The sequence below is a fragment of the Adiantum capillus-veneris genome, chromosome 18, assembly GCF_014529385.1.
Source record: "Adiantum capillus-veneris isolate H3 chromosome 18, ASM1452938v2, whole genome shotgun sequence".
In the NCBI taxonomy this organism is placed as follows: domain Eukaryota; kingdom Viridiplantae; phylum Streptophyta; class Polypodiopsida; order Polypodiales; family Pteridaceae; genus Adiantum; species Adiantum capillus-veneris.
In genome coordinates, this window is record NC_140948.1 from 110,092,506 (window position 1) to 110,108,384 (window position 15,879).

General features: G+C 45.7%; 1 protein-coding gene across 4 annotated transcripts in view; it reads left to right on the forward strand.

The window, feature by feature from the left end:
• Nucleotides 1-15,879, forward strand: part of LOC147436197 (uncharacterized) — a 124,950-nt gene that overhangs the window by 86,718 nt on the left and 22,353 nt on the right. For all 4 annotated transcript variants that reach the window (XM_086488111.1, XM_086488109.1, XM_086488110.1 and 1 more), the window contains exon 4: nucleotides 10,205-10,339. In XM_086488111.1, coding sequence (XP_086344237.1) covers nucleotides 10,205-10,339 — 135 coding nt within the window. The remainder of the gene's footprint in view (nucleotides 1-10,204; nucleotides 10,340-15,879) is intronic.

Sequence of the window (15,879 nt, forward strand, 5' to 3'; positions counted from 1 at the left end):
TTGATGCAATAGGCCCGTTACCTATCACAAGGAGCAAAAGCTATATTTTGACGGCAGTGGACTATCTCTCTAGATGGGCAGAGGCTATAGCAGTAAAACAGATCACTGCAAAGGATGTGGCAAAATTTGTGTATGATGAAATATGTTGCAAGTTTGGGGTGCCATTAGAGCTACTTTCAGATAAGGGGCCAGGATTTAGAGCTAAACTACTAGACTTCTTATGCACAAAGATGAAGATTAGGCACCAGCATACCACTCCTTATTACCCGCAGTGTAATGGCTTAAATGAAAGATTCAATGGTGAGTTGGTACAAATTCTTTCTAAAGTGACAGAGCACCAAGGAAAGAATTGGGATTTGGAATTGCCTAGTGCATTACGGGCTTACCGTACTTCGGTGAAGACAGGTACAGGGTTTACTCCATTTTATTTGGTGTATGGAAAGGAAGCACTATTGCTTGTGGAGGTAGAGTTTCCTGCGGTCAAGATGTTAGAGAAGTTGCTTGGGCCGCCTAGTGATGCATTCAAAGAGAGGCTCTTGCAGTTACAAGAGGTCCAGTTGGATAGGATGAGCACATTGGAGCATTATGGGCAGATGCAGGATAAGACTTTGGCAAAGATAAATAAAAAGGTCAAAAATAAGGGTATCAAGAAACACGACTTGGTTTTGCGCTACAACAGTAAGCCGGACAACACCTTCCAAAAGAAGTTTCAAATTAAGTGGGAAGGCCCTTTCAAGGTAGTGGAGTGTTTTCCAAATGGCACATATCAGTTGGCTAACCTGGATGATGTTCTACATAAGTCAAGGGTAAATGGATTGAGTCTTAAATTGTATCATGCTAGGATTGATGATGGTGGAGCAAGATGAGCTGTCTGTGGATCAAGCAGTGTTGGTGAGGGATGAGGAGACCTGTGATGCGGCGAGTCTCATATCTCTCTTTGTTGCTGCTGATCATGAATGATCTAGCAGGCTAGGGGATGGGCAAATTATGTCAGGAGTTTTTTGGAGCAAGGGATTGCGTATATGTACATATACATGCATGGTGCATCAAATAAAGAATTGCCCATTTTTCAGAGCCAGGTGGTTACGTGGGGCCCACATGTGTACAGGTAGGACAGGGTGTACATAATGCATCGATTTTCAATATTACCAGTACCAGTGTGTTTTTTCTACAATAAGGAGGAGTTGGTAGCGCGTAAAACTTCTCGAGGAAGCTATCCGCGGGCCGACGACATGAGGTAAGCAGGTGCGTCAGATGGCATCTAGTGGCGTCAGGAGGCCGAACGGGCTCAATACTTGCACGTGGATGAGTACGGACACAACGTGGGTGTTTTCTTGTGATAATTAGGCAGAAAGGTCATCATGAGGACCACTTTTTGGGGCCACTTCACATGGTTGCGAGATGCATTATTGGGAAAAACTGAGTGCCAGGTGTGCGGATGATGCAAAAAGGTGACAACTATGCACTGCGAGGTCAGTTTTTGGCCTGTGGGGTCCGTTTGAGGTCATCTAAAAGGCCACGGGTGCCCAACTAATAAAGCTAAGTGTGGGAACTGAAAAAACTGAGAGAAGACCAGAAAAAAACGTGGAGAAGAGAGGAGGAATAGCCGTAGGTGTGTTTTTGGGGTTTTTGGAGCCTGTTTTGGTCGTAAACTGCTCATCCGAGGTCGGATTTGAGCACTTTGACATTGTAGACTAGGGTTTTGGGCCGTTCCGGACGCGATGGCGCTATCCATTTTGCCAAATTCCTCCCTCTTTTTCTGCTGTTTTGGCTGTGTAAGTTTCTCTTATGAGCGAAGTTTCTGCTCCAGTTTGTGATTGTATTTGGCTTATTTTACCCATAATGTGTGAGCTATTTGCTCCATTGGTGTTGGCCCAAGCTCATTTGTATCTAAACATCAGAAATTCTCCTCTTTTGAGCTGAGTTTTTTGGGTGTGTGTGTGTGTGTATCGTGTGGAGTGGGCAAGTGGATAGTCTCTCTCTTCTCACTCCAGAGGTGTGTTCCCTGTCTTGGCCAGGTGTGTTGTGTAAGCCGAGTGGTGTCCCATAGTGTGTGTGTGTATCATTCCAAGAGTGTGTGTCGGGTCGTTATAGAGGCGCTGTGTGTGTTTTCATCCCGCTCACAACGGGAATACTGATGATCATGCTGTGTGCAACAAGAGGATATGCATCTACACTAAGTGGCTGGGCATGCACGGTCTACGAAAGGACTCACAAAAGTGCCAGATCACTTCTAATCTAGACTGACTGGACTGACTGAACCCTTGTCGTGCTGTAGCTTGTCCATGGACACATAGGGTTGGATGTGTCACGCGACAAGAAAGGTACTATGAGGGAAGGTTTTGTGAGTGATAGAGAGAGAGAGAAGAATAACACCGGAGGGGGTCCCAAACTCCCCTCTCTATCGCTAGAGAGGTATTTGCTTTAAATTGCACAAATGCTGATACAATGGTCCTAAAGTCCTAGATGCTGATGGGATCTTACGGTAGGTGCTTGGATTTGCGAGGCAAGGGCTGAAAACTGAAAAATATTAGGGAAACTGCTAGGGATCTGTAACTGTGACGAGGCTATGGGCTGATTTGCTAATGCCGATGTCGAAGGTGCTGATGGTGATGATAGGAATGGGCTGAAATCTGAAAACACTGGCTGATCTGCTGATCTGGGGCTGAATCTGGAAATGCCGGCTGAAAGCTGATGCTTGAGGCTAACGCTAGGGGCTGATCTCTATCTGCAATAGATGTTGGCGATGATGCAAGTAAAACGCTGGGCTGAATCTGCTAAGCGAGGGTGGCTGAAGGCTAATGCTGGCAAAAACGCCAGGGTACTGAAGAGGTTGATGGAAAATGCAAGAGGTTGTGGTATTGAGGGGCTCGCTGCGCCTAGGGTATTGCGGGTACTAATTCTGGTCGGATGGGTGACGCCTAGGGTCACTCACATAGGGATTTAATGCTGGGTCGAGCAGGGCTCTAAAGAATACCCCACAAATTGATTAATGCTGGGCTAAAATGTCACTTATTAATAATTGGGGTACTATTAATAAGAGGTGCTTCATATGTAGATACTAACTAGGCTTGTTACTAATGCTACTGTAGGGGAACCCTCCCCAGTGCCTACACCTAGCAAACATTGGTTGTGTCCATGTGAGGTGAGAGAGTATGTAACTACGCGAAAGTGCGTGGACATGCACGTCTTGAGTAGAGGTTCACAAGGGTGCCGTAACTTCCCAGGCTGTCCTAAACCCTAGAGGTAGGAGTTACTGAAACCGGCCCGTGGGGCGGTAGGCGTTGGCTTTCACCCGAAATTCTTTACTTTAGATACACACAGAGAGAACGTGCGAAGGAAACCTGTGACGGGAATTAACACTTAAGTACACACACGGCTCGGAAGCTAGAATGCCGCGAGTAGAGGCCGACAACCTATAGGCCCCAAAATTGGTGCCCATTTCTGTATTTCTTTATTCTTTAACAGAGGGAATAAAACCTGTGATCTCCTCCGAGCTGCCCCGCAAAATCCGGGCTGAAAAACACCTGTTCTGGCCCGATTTTGGCAGCATAATTATACTAGGACGCTTCACAGTTAGTATCCCCACGCAATAGACGACTTTCCCGACGCATACGGACACTTTGCAAAACCTGGCGAGAATCTGCAGCACGCTGAATTCTGTATTTTCTGTCCCGAAAATGCGCCAGATCACCTCTACAGCGGTACGCTCGCGTCCCCGAACCTCCTGGTGGTATTAGGGACCGTTTAGGGCCGAAACCCTAAACCTACAAAAATACACAGCAGGCTGTAATTCCCTGTTTTGGGCTCCGTTTCGCGTGTCGGTTGCATCTGCAACAAGTCCTCGAGCTCCCGCACATGTAGGGATACTTGCCCTTTGAATCGGACGAGATTTCTCACTTGAAACCTCTCCGAATTCACCTATACCTGCAGAGCATTAGCCACTAGCTAATCCAGTACCTGTGCAAGAGGCTCTTGCCTCGGCAATCGCGCATGAACCCACACAACTGTACATCAGTCAAATGAAAAGCCCTCATATGGGGCATCACATAACTGCACGTAGGGGAGAGAGAGAGCAGTGTGTAACGTGCAGGACATCACTCCTGGCACCACATTGTACATAGAGGGAAAGGAAGCACTCCATAGCTCTCAACCTGTGAAGAATGCATAATGAGGCCTCTCCCAGCTTAAATTTCAGCGCCACTTCTTCTTGCATGAGGAAAGTGCACATGAATGTGCCACTTGGCGCATTTACAGACCATTTCCCGTTTCGGGGTTGCCGCCTAAAAATCTCCCGACTGGTTGCGCACTTGACTTCGCGGCAAACTTGTAAAATGTTCTCCTAGTCATACCAGAGGTAACGACGCAAACACATTTCACGGCCCAAAATAGCAGCTCTCTAAATTTTAGGAGATGCTTCCGTTGGGCTCCCACTGGTCATTTGACCATCTATCCTCATTGGGACCGCATCCAAAAGTGCAATGTGGCCCAACTGTCGGATACTTTTTGTTGGTAGTCCCACCTTGACTTTATGCCTTTATTGAGTTCAGTTCCTAGTATCCACCAACTTGCTAAGTGCTACGGGGGAACCTACATGCTCTTGCTCTGAGCCTAGACATCCTCTTACTATACGAATTCCAGTGCCGACCACTTACCGTCTGCGGGTGAAACTACCCTCACATTGGCCATACAATGTCCGACCGTTTGCTACTTCAGAAAGAGAGCCTCAAAAATAAAACAAAAATCATTGGAAAGAAACCAACAACTAAGGTTAGCAGTTGCCACGTCCTCGTGACATAGTTAACAGCTGCCACGTCCTCGTGAGATACCCCCCTCTTGAAATCGCAAACATTCTCGATTGTATACCATAAATACACGCCACTGATGATCTTGTGCTATCAACACTCTTTTATCATCACATGCATCCGCAAGAAAGGTCGAACACATAGATACAAATGACTTAATGAGACCTTCATACTTTTGTCATTTCCATCTATTACACTGAATTCATATGTACATTTGATGTGCTAGCTCTATCATTACCCCTCCTTTGCACACGTTGGGTTGCGGCATAGGTAGGCTGTAACCCAAAGACTTGAAGGTAAAGCTGCAATACATTTGGTGACTCTGACAGTACATGCTCTTCCATCCACTTTGCATCCATAGGTGGATAGTTCTTGAACTTCACCAAATAGAGTCTTGCAACTTGTCCTTTACTTTCCTGTCCTTATGTGCCAAAATTTGCTCAAGTACCAGGATCTCATCAAGTTCCTCAATTTTTGGTTGATCCTCATCGGGCATATCTTCTGGCACATCACCCAGGAAGGGTCTTAGAAGACTCACGTGAAACACATTATGAATCCTCCACGCATCAGGCAATTTCAGCCTATAAGCCACATCGCTGATCTTGTCAAGCACTTGAAAAGGCCCATAGTAACGCATACTAAGCTTAGGAAACAACCGTTCCTTGCCTATCATTTTCTTTAACCTTGCCTTTTCGAACCTTAACAAAACCCAATCACCAGGTAACAACAATTCACGATGGTGACTATCAGCAGCCTTTTTCTGCTTTGCCTGAGTCTTCTCCAAGGCAACTTAAATTTTCTTATACATTTCATCCATGTTCTCAACATCGATCTACCTCAAAGATCTTGTCCTTTGTATGCAAAACGGGAGGAACTTTTTTGCCGCCTCCAACAATCTCAAAAGTTGCCTTGCCTGTGGACGAATGCATCGTCTTGTTGTACGCATACTCAAGCATAGGCAAATATCGTTCCCACTTGCCCTTATTATCTGACACATAGCATTTCAGCAGATCTAAGGCAGTAGAATTAGCCTCTTTTGACTGTCCATCAGTTTGTGGATGAAACGAAGACGAGAACTTGAGCGTAGTGCCCATGTTCTCAAACAATCCTTTCGAGAACAAACTGGTCATGCGAGGATCAGGATCACTGATAATCGATTGTGGCATACCATGGTACTTAAACACATTTTACATAAACAAGCGTGCCATTTGATCAGATTTTATCTTCTTCCTGACGGGGATAAAATGGGCCTGCTTGCTGAACCTGCAAATAATGGTCCATATACCATCATTCCCTGTTGGCGTTCTTGGAAGATCAAAGATAAAGTCCATAGCAATGCTGTCCCATGGCTTATACGGAATCGGCAGTGGTTGTAATAGCCCTGGTGCCTTTTGCCTGTCAAACTTGACCTTTTGGTAAATTACGCATGCTCGCACAAAGGCATCCACATCTCTCCTCAGGTAGGCCAATAGAAGAATGTCTCTACCGCTTTAACTGTTGCATCAATACCACAATGCCCTGCATACGGTGGGACATGACTCTCTTCCATGACCTTATGTCGCAATGACCTAGTGACACAAAGTCTGCCATGCATCATCTTAAAACCATCTCTGAGGAGGTAGTGCTCATGATGTTGTCCCTCTTGTAACTGTTCAAAGATCCTTGCAAAATCTTCATCAACAGTATACTGTTCCTTCATGTCATCTAGCTCATGATGATAAGGAATTGACAGAGCTGAAATTTGTGGCTTTCTTGATAACGCATCAGCCACAACATTCTTCTTGCCTTCCACATGCATAATCTGGAAGTGGAACATGGAAAGAATGTTTGCCCATCGCATATGCTTTTTGGATAACTTTGATTGTGTCAAGAAGTATCGCAAGGTCTGATGATCTGTCTGGACAACAAAATTAGCACCTAAGAGGTAGTTCTTCTAGCTAGAAAGCAAATGAATCACGGCCAAGTGCTCTTTCTCATAGACCTGCATAGTCTTCTCTGGCCCTTGCAAAATTCGGCTTTCATAAGCTACTACCCGTCCATCTTGCATTAGCACTACTCCGATGCTACTGCAACACGCGTCACACTGGACCACAAATGACTTCCTAAGATCTGGCAAAACAATTACTGGATCTGAAGTCAACTTTTCCTTGAAGAGAGTAAAAGCTGAAATCTCTTTTTGGGCCCATCTGAAAGTGACCTCTTTCTTTTGCAAAGCGTGAAGAGGTGATAAATCTTCTATAGTAGGAACACATCCCAAGAAGCTTCTGACATCGTGCACAGTCTTCAAGTCTGGCCATGTCTTAATATCTTTGACCTTTGCGGGATCCATTCTAACACCATCCTTTGAGGCTATGTGGCCAAGAAAGTGGATCTCTTCCAGGAAGAATTCACTTTTCTTAGGATTGACAAGTAACCTGTGACTACGCAGCTCTTCGAACACAATGGTCAAGTGACGCCTATGCTCCTCTTCATTCTTTGAATACACTATCATGTCATCGGAGAACGTCCCAACAAACTGTTGATGCAAGCGGAAAATCCGGTCCATCATTCCGTTGAACGTGGCAGGAGCATTTGTTAGTCCAAACGGCATCACTAGAAACTCATAAAGACCAAATGTCGTTCTAAACGCAGTCTTGTGCACATCCTCTGGCCTTATAGGAATCTGATGGTACCCACTTTTAAGGTCTATCCTGCTGAAAATTGCAGCACCCTCTAAACGATTGAGAATATCATCAATTCGAGGAATAAGAAACCTATTCTTGATGGTATTCTTATTCAACGCACGGTAAGAAATGCACATGCGCCCGAGCCATCCTTCTTCTGCACTAGGAGCATTGGGGGGAGGGTGAAGAACTAGGCTGAATCAGCCCCTTCTCTAATAACTCCTCAACCTGGCCCATAATCTCTTTCTGCTACACCGCGCTAACCCTGTAGGGAGGTCTATTTGGTGGGCTACATCCTGGCACCAAATCTATGCGATGGTCCTCAGGTCTCTCTGGCTGTAATTGCGACGGTAATGAATCAAAAAAACTGTCACTAAACTTTTGCAAAAATGCTGACCTTTCTTTATCTAACACATAAATTTGACTGATCACTATCTGAGACATCACGTGCAAAAATCAAGTACACAGAAAGATGATTCTTTATTACAGAAGTGATAGCAGAAGCAGATACAATAGGGACTAACTCTCCTTTAAGCTTTACATCCAAGATGTGAGTTTTGCCCCTATGCTATACAGTGATCTTTTTGTTGTAGGCATCCAAGACTCCAAGCACTCAGAACATCCACGGGATTCCCAACAAGGCGTCACACCCTTTCAGCGGCATGATGTAGAACTCTTTTGTGTCCACATATGACTGAATATGTAGATGCAGCTTTCCAATGACAGGAGTAACACACTCTGAGTGGCCTGGACATGCCAACCCTGCCTGTGTTGTGTACCCCATCTCTTCATCTCTGATGCCCAACTTCGTAGCTAACTTTGGTGAGATAAAGTTGGCTTTGGCACCTGGATCAAAGAAGATGAGTGCCGTCTGATCCCTAACTTTACCCCATGTCCTACATAACTCACTGGCATCTGTACTGGGCCTGTCACCCACCATTTCTGGCACCAAACCTGCCGTGGGTTTAGGCTTCTTGCCTTTCTGGTCTTCTTTATCATTTGAGTCAGCTGGTCTTTTCCTTTGTGGACAATTGGTAGCAAAGTGACTAGGCTGCTTGCATATAAAGCATTTGTTTTCAGCCATTAGGACCTTCTTTTTCTCGAGCGACTTGCGCACAAAAGGCTTCCTTTTCTGTTTCTTTGCCTGCACTCCAAAAGTCCCAGCTGAATCTTTGTCTTTGGTGGCCTTTTCCAACCCCTGTGATGCTTCGGGAGCCGTTTTCACAAAGGGCTTCTTCGCTGAATTTTTCTTTTGATGCCCTCCTTTCTCGTTGCTTGGAAACCCACTGTCCTCTCCTTTCAACAGGGCAAGACTAGTGTTCGCAACTTCCATTAGCTGAGTGACATGCGAGACGACGAGTCAGAGTGTTGACCATGGAGGATATTAATGAGATTCAGTAGCAACCGACACTTACATATGATGACACTGACACCTTGTACATGGTTTTGTCTCATAGACCAGTTTTCTTTGGCTTCTATGAGATAAATAAAACTTTTCTTTCTTTCTCTCTATTAAAAAAATCCAAATTGTTTCATATTGTACATTCTTTAAAAACAATTATGGACACATGGATGCAGAAATGTGTTTCATAATTGTATGCACAAATACACTACTTACAAGGCTGAGTTCCTTCTTCAAGGGAGTCACCCATAGAAGTCGGTAGCACTCCTATCTCAGTTTCTAGTTTGTAGTTTTCTTTGTTTGTACCTAGACTTGGTACTAGACTCACCTTTGTAATCAGTTTTGTCTCATAGGTCATTTTGGCCTTTTGTAGATGTTAATATATCATTTCATTTCATATTTCTCTCTCTCTCTCTCTCTCTCTCTCTCTCTCTCTCTCTCTCTCTCTCTCTCTCTCTCTCTCTCTCTCTCTCTCTCTCTCTCTCTCTCTCGCGCGCGCGCGCACAAAGACACACACACATAGAGCGCAAGCGCGTGTGCGCACACACATTGCTGCCCATCTCAGTCTCGCTGAGTGTAGACTTTCAAAGATAATCGGGCTTCAAAGATCATGCACGCACACTTGTAGCATTATTTTGGTGAAAGAGTGTTGGACGTTGAATGCTCAACGTCAAAGATCAGAACCAGAACCTCTGGTAGGTTTGCATAGTCAAACTCATATGAATCCACTTAAATGTCAACAAAAGTCAACTCAAGGAGAGAAAAAAATAGAATACTCATGTCATCATGCATTTATTTGTTTGTCAAAATGTCTTTTATAAAGCCTATACAAAAGGTGAGACAATGTCAAAGGCTCTTTCATGCCATTGGTCAATAGACAAGATTTTTCACGAAAAATTGTTTGTATGAAAAAGCTAATTGCAGGGCCCGGAGACATCACCTTTTGTATCGGTCAAAAAGTCTTGTGCAAGGCTCTAGACACTACCACAACATAAGAAGCTGTTGGTAAGACCGGCCTAAAGTCCTCCCTCTGTCAAGTTATCAAAATTGGTGACTACATCTACCTACACCCCTAGTTTAAGGGGAGGCTCTATTGTAGCACAAGTTATGGGAAAACCTGAAACCCTTGGTTTTGGGTATTCCAAAAACTCTATGAATGATATGATTTACACAGGAAGACTCGTTGAGAATCTATTTGTATTTCATACATTTGTATGCACAAATGACGCACGCATGCATGTGCACGCACACACAAGTTGAGATGTGCATACTGATGTCTACCTTTGTTGCAAAAGACTAGTATTTATATTGACCAATATGTTGTTCATATGCAGTAAAAAGAATGATGAAGGAAATACATTGAGATACTATAGAAGACATAAGGTTGCTATCAATAGAATCCAGGACATGTATAAAAAGGGATTATCACCATTCAATAAATTTGTGGCACCAAAGGTGGACAAAACAAGGTAATCATTGACTCAAAGTCACAATAAGTGTAATTAAAGATTTGTACTTTCTAGGATAGTAACGTCCTCTCTCTCTCTCTCTCTCTCTCTCTCTCTCTCTCTCTCTCTCTCTCTCTCTCTCTCTCTCAAGAGCATGGAGGGTTGGTAAGAAAAGTGGAGGCATGGGGGAAACATTGAGAGGAAGAGCTCTCATACTGCGCTTCCCCTCTATTGAGGAGAAGGACTTTTTGAGAAGGAGGCCCACTCTCAAAAAGACTGGTATCTTCCTTGGTGACGATCTCACCCTCTCACAGCTTGCCCACATGCAAGAAGTCATGCCAGAGATTAGGGCCGCAAGAGAAAAGGGGAGGACAGCTTTTTACAGAGAAGGAAGAGTGGTCATTATGTAGAGACGCCCTACATGACGGTGCGAGGCCTATGGGACGACACTCAGGATGGCGGTTTGGAACTGTAATGGTTCGTATAGACTTGATGTGGGGGCCTTTGAGGACAACTTCAGAGACAAAGACATTGTTTTCTACTCTGAGACTCATCAGGCCCCAGGACAATTGATGCCGCATATTTCAGGATACAGATGGGAGACAGCTTGCCGGACATGCACCAGATCTGAGCATGGGACTAGAGGATCAGGAGGTGTAGCAGTTCTTTTCAAAGAGGAGCTCCAGCCACTACTGCACATAGTTCGGAGAGATGATCAGGCCAGATACATGTGGGTGAGGCTGAGGGCAGAGACTGGACGTTTCTTGTACATCGCCATATGCTATTTTCCTCCCAGCACTTCAGTGTATGCCTCACCCAAAGGACAGTCTCCTTACTCTGTACTTGATGATGATATTTAGGAGTTCTCCAAGGATGGAGACATCATACTATTGGGGGATTTCAATGCCCGTACAGGCAATTCACAGACGGTTTTCTATGACGCCTCAGAGGAGATGCTGAGAGAACTAGAGCCAGAGGAGATGGGGCTTGAGAGATGCTCACTCGACAAAGAGCATACAGAGTATGGGAGATACCTCAGGGAGATGACGACTACTCACAGTTTAGCCATACTGAATGGCTTACCGACCTTCCCATCATCTACAGGTTTTACTTGTTTTCCACACAGACATGGGGCCAATACTGTAGACTATGTTCTGACACATCCGAGCTTTATCTCTCACATTCAGGATTTTACAGTGGGGCCCAAGCCTGCTGGAATAGCAGTAGATCATGCACTTTTGACATTATCAGTCTCCTTTGAGTACAATACATCTCAGGCCTCACGGAGTGGTAGACATCCACGCTATACTTTTACACCAGAGATTGACTCAGTCTATGCAGAAGAGATACGTAGACTTTTATGCACATCAGAGCCAGTATACACAATGGAGGAGATCACATCTATGTTGATAGTGGCATTACATGGGGCAGCGATAGAGGCATACCCACACACTCAGCCTGGTCAGAGATGTCGTTCTGGGCACATGCCTCAAAATAGCTAGTATGATACAGAGGAGAGCTCAGATCCAGCGGGAGCTTGCATTGGGAGTGATCACCTATAGACAGTCTCGTATTGCTACACGACGAGTAGTACGATGGAAGAAGCGAGCTTTCTTGGTCTAGATGGAGCAGGATTTATATCAGCTCTTCCTTAGTAGAGATTTAGGAGAGGCTTGGCGTCTATTCCATGAGCAGTCTCCTGCACCAATGATTACTTCTACGGAGATATGGGGGCAGTAAGCAGCATCATTATACACTGTACTTGGACAGCCACCACTACCAAATCCACCACAGCCTTGGCCGGCTACGAGCACCTTCTTTACCACTGAGATGGTAAAGGAGGCCATTGACAGGATGAAAACCAGACGGGCACAGGATCATGAGGGTTTGATAGCAGAGCACATTATACATGCTGGGGACTTGTTGGCAGAGATGCTTGCACGGTTGTTCAACAGTGTCATGTGCGAGGGCTTTCCTGAGTCTTGGAGATTGTCTACTATTGTACCTATCTTCAAGACAGGAGACCCCACAGTGCCGGGGAATTACCGTACTATCATGGTAGGACACACATTGGCACGGTTGTATGCATCCATCCTTGAGCATAGGCTGAGCAATTGGGTAGAGGTTATGGGCATACGGGCACCTAGACAGGCTGGTTTCAGGAGGGGTTTCTCCACACTGGATCATGTCTTTATACTTAGAGCTATCATTGAGGAGGGTCGAGCACATGGCAGACGGATATATCGCAGCTTTGTGGACTTTCGCAAAGCTTTTGACACAGTATTGAGGGCCAGATTGATGCACCGACTTATGGAATTGGGGGTACCCATAGAACTGATATGGGGGATTATGGCATTGTACAGTTCGGTTATGGGTCATGTACGCACACCAGAGGGGATATCTGACATAGTTCACTCCACTATCGGAGTGAAACAGGGATGCCCATTGTCCTCTACTTTATTTGGTATGTATGTTGATGAGGTCTCTTGACAGAGGAGGAGATAGAGGTGCTCAGCTTGCAGGGACATGGATCCCTCTTTTATTGTATGTTGATGAGGTGTCTTGACAGAGGAGGAGATAGAGGTGCTCAGCTTGCAGGGACATGGATCCCTCTTTTATTGTATGCTGACGATATCGTGCTTATATCAGACTCACCAAAGGGTATGCAGAGACATTTGGACGCATTGCATAGTTTTGCAGGGGATAGTGGATTGTCTGTCAACCTTGGTAAAACCAAGGTCATGGTATTTAATACCATACCACAGTGGGTCAGGAGATCAGCACCTACATTCACATATGCTCAGGACAATATGGAGTACACTGATGCATACACATATCTTGGGGTGGTCTTTAGTGGGCCGAGGTTCACACTGAAAGTGGCAACAGACACTAGATTGACTCGTGCCTATGCAGCCCTAGGTGGTTTAGAGAGGATTTGTTCGCAGGTTCAGTTCCAGGAACCTCGAACAAAGCTCTGGCTCTTCGACACTTTGGTCGCTTCAGTTATGCACTACGGGGTTCAGTTTTAGGGACCATCTATTGGCTGTGTTGGATGGAGTAATATGGAGAGGCCCTTGGTATCTATAATTTCTAGGCTGATCAGAGCCAAGACCTTAGTCCCCCATGACATCATACAAGCGGAGCTGGCTGCCCCACCTATGGAGATTGAGGCACTTACCAAATCAGTATCATTTGTACACAGCTTGTGGGACACCACCAGGGACAGATATGCTAGGCTTGCTCTTGAGTCATCCAGACAGCTGGCATTACAAGGAGATACATCATGTTAGTATGCACAGATGAGCTCATGGTTTCAGAGGCATGGTCTCAGCATGGACAGGCTGCCCCCTTTCCAATATTCTCTTGATGCACCATCTTTGGCTCTTACACGGATGGAGATTACTAGACTAATTCGGCAGGATCTTATCGAGCTTGATACCAGGAGGACATGGATAGAGCCATCACGGGAGTTGGGTACGAAGAGGGCTTTCTATAGAGAGTATCTTCTCCAACTCACGACAGACGGCTTTGTCACACGGCCCAGCTACATGGACACACATCTATCTCATGGGTTACGATGTGCCATAGGCCAGATACGCATATCTTCACACCAGCTTAGGATTGAGACATGTAGATTCAGAGGCATACCAGTAGAGAGGAGGATATGTCAGTTATGCCATGCAGAGCCAGAGACAGAGTTTCACTTCATATGTCACTGCACAATCTACTATGAGATTCGGGGACGCTTTCGCTGTTTATTCAGAGATGGTTTTGACTTGTTAGATAGAGTCATGAGATATCAGGATGAGAGATGTCTCGGATTATTTCTACTTGAGATACAGAGACATAGAGACTCTCTATTGAGAGGACATAGACGGAGACAGTCCCAGAGACGCATTTCAGATTTCTTCAGTCCGAGTACCACAAAGGCAAAGGGGCCACCACCACCACAGAGCTGGGTTCCCACCCATACACACACCAGTGGTACTCTCATTGACCAAGCTTTAGAGTTGGGGAGATCGAGACGACCACGACTGAGGAGGGGAGCCACGCAGCACCGACGGAGATTGCGGCAGAGGATCCACAGGATTCTAGTGCGACACCCAGAGTGTCGATCAGGATAGGCTTCATATTACTGCTATATTGTATGATGGTGACACTTATCCCCACTTTGTATACTGTTGCTCAGCTTGCCAGCCACCCATAGGAGTCGGTAGCACTCCTATCTCAGTTTCTAGTTTGTAGTTTCCTTTGTTTGTACCCAGACTTGGTAATAGACTCATCATTGTAATCAGTTTGGTCTCATAGGTCATTTTGGCCTTTTGTAGACGTTAATATATCATTTCATTTCATTTCTCTCTCTCTCTCTCTCTCTCTCTCTCTCTCTCTCTCTCTCTCTCTCTCTCTCTCTCTCTCTCTCTCTCTCTCTCTCTCTCTAACCTGCACCCCCCCCCCCCTCGCGCGTAACTTGGAACCCCTGCAACCCACCTCTCGCCCGTAATCTGCAGCCCCTCGCAGCGCGTAACCTACAACTCCCTGCAGCCTATCCCTCGCGCGTAACCTGCATCCCCCTGAAGCTTCGCGCGTAACCTGCAGCCCACCCCCCGCATAACCTGCAGTGCACACACCCGACCCCCCCCCCCCCCCCCCCCCCCCCCCCGTTTTCGCGTGCGTCCCCTCATCGCCCAACATTTCCCTCCATCTTCGCGCGCGTGCGTCCCCCCACCGCCCAACATTCCCCCCCCCTCCCCCGGCAGGTGCAGGTTCCCATACGAGTTTATTCCAAACGAGTTTCAAACGGCTTCCTCAGCCCTGTAGGAAAACAGTAATTGCAAGCAAAATTCAGAAATTTTCAGAATTTTCAGAACTACAGAAATTGCAGAATTGGCAGTTGCAGAAAGCGGGAATTTGTTTTGATTTGCAGAAATTGCAGGAAAGGCAAAATGTATGCCATGTATGCTTAAAGTGGGGAGAACATGTATGCATAGTGTGGTGCATGTAGGGCGGTCTCCTACTACCATCACAAATTCCCCTCTTGTTTTTCGCGGCGACCAAGCATGCGGAAACAAAATGATAAGCTTGACCCTTTAGAGGATGTAGTTCAAAATTGCAAAGAAGAAATGACCGAAACAATTAACAAGATCAACCGCAACTTATTGGGCATAATAAAAATGCTCATCGACCGCGTGTTGGCCCAAGAAAGCAAGATAGCTACACTAGGAGATCATGTGACGGTCCAAGACAAAGAGATTGTGTCACTCAAGAGGGAGCTCGCAGAGGCACGATCACGAAATACACTTGAAGAGGGAGAATTGCAACCTTCAGTAATAGAAGAGCTAAACACGATCAAAGAGCAAGTGCGAGCCATCAAAGAGGGGGAAGAGCAGCACAAAGAAATGACTACCTCTTGGGTGGACGTTATTATCAACAGAAGGCAAATGAGGCCAAGAAGTGGATTGAGGTTGCCAAGAAAGGGAAAAGCAAGGAAACAACTACGTCCACACCCACCATCATTAACCTGACACTTGAAGAGGAGCAAAGAAGGCGTGTGCGCTCTCTAC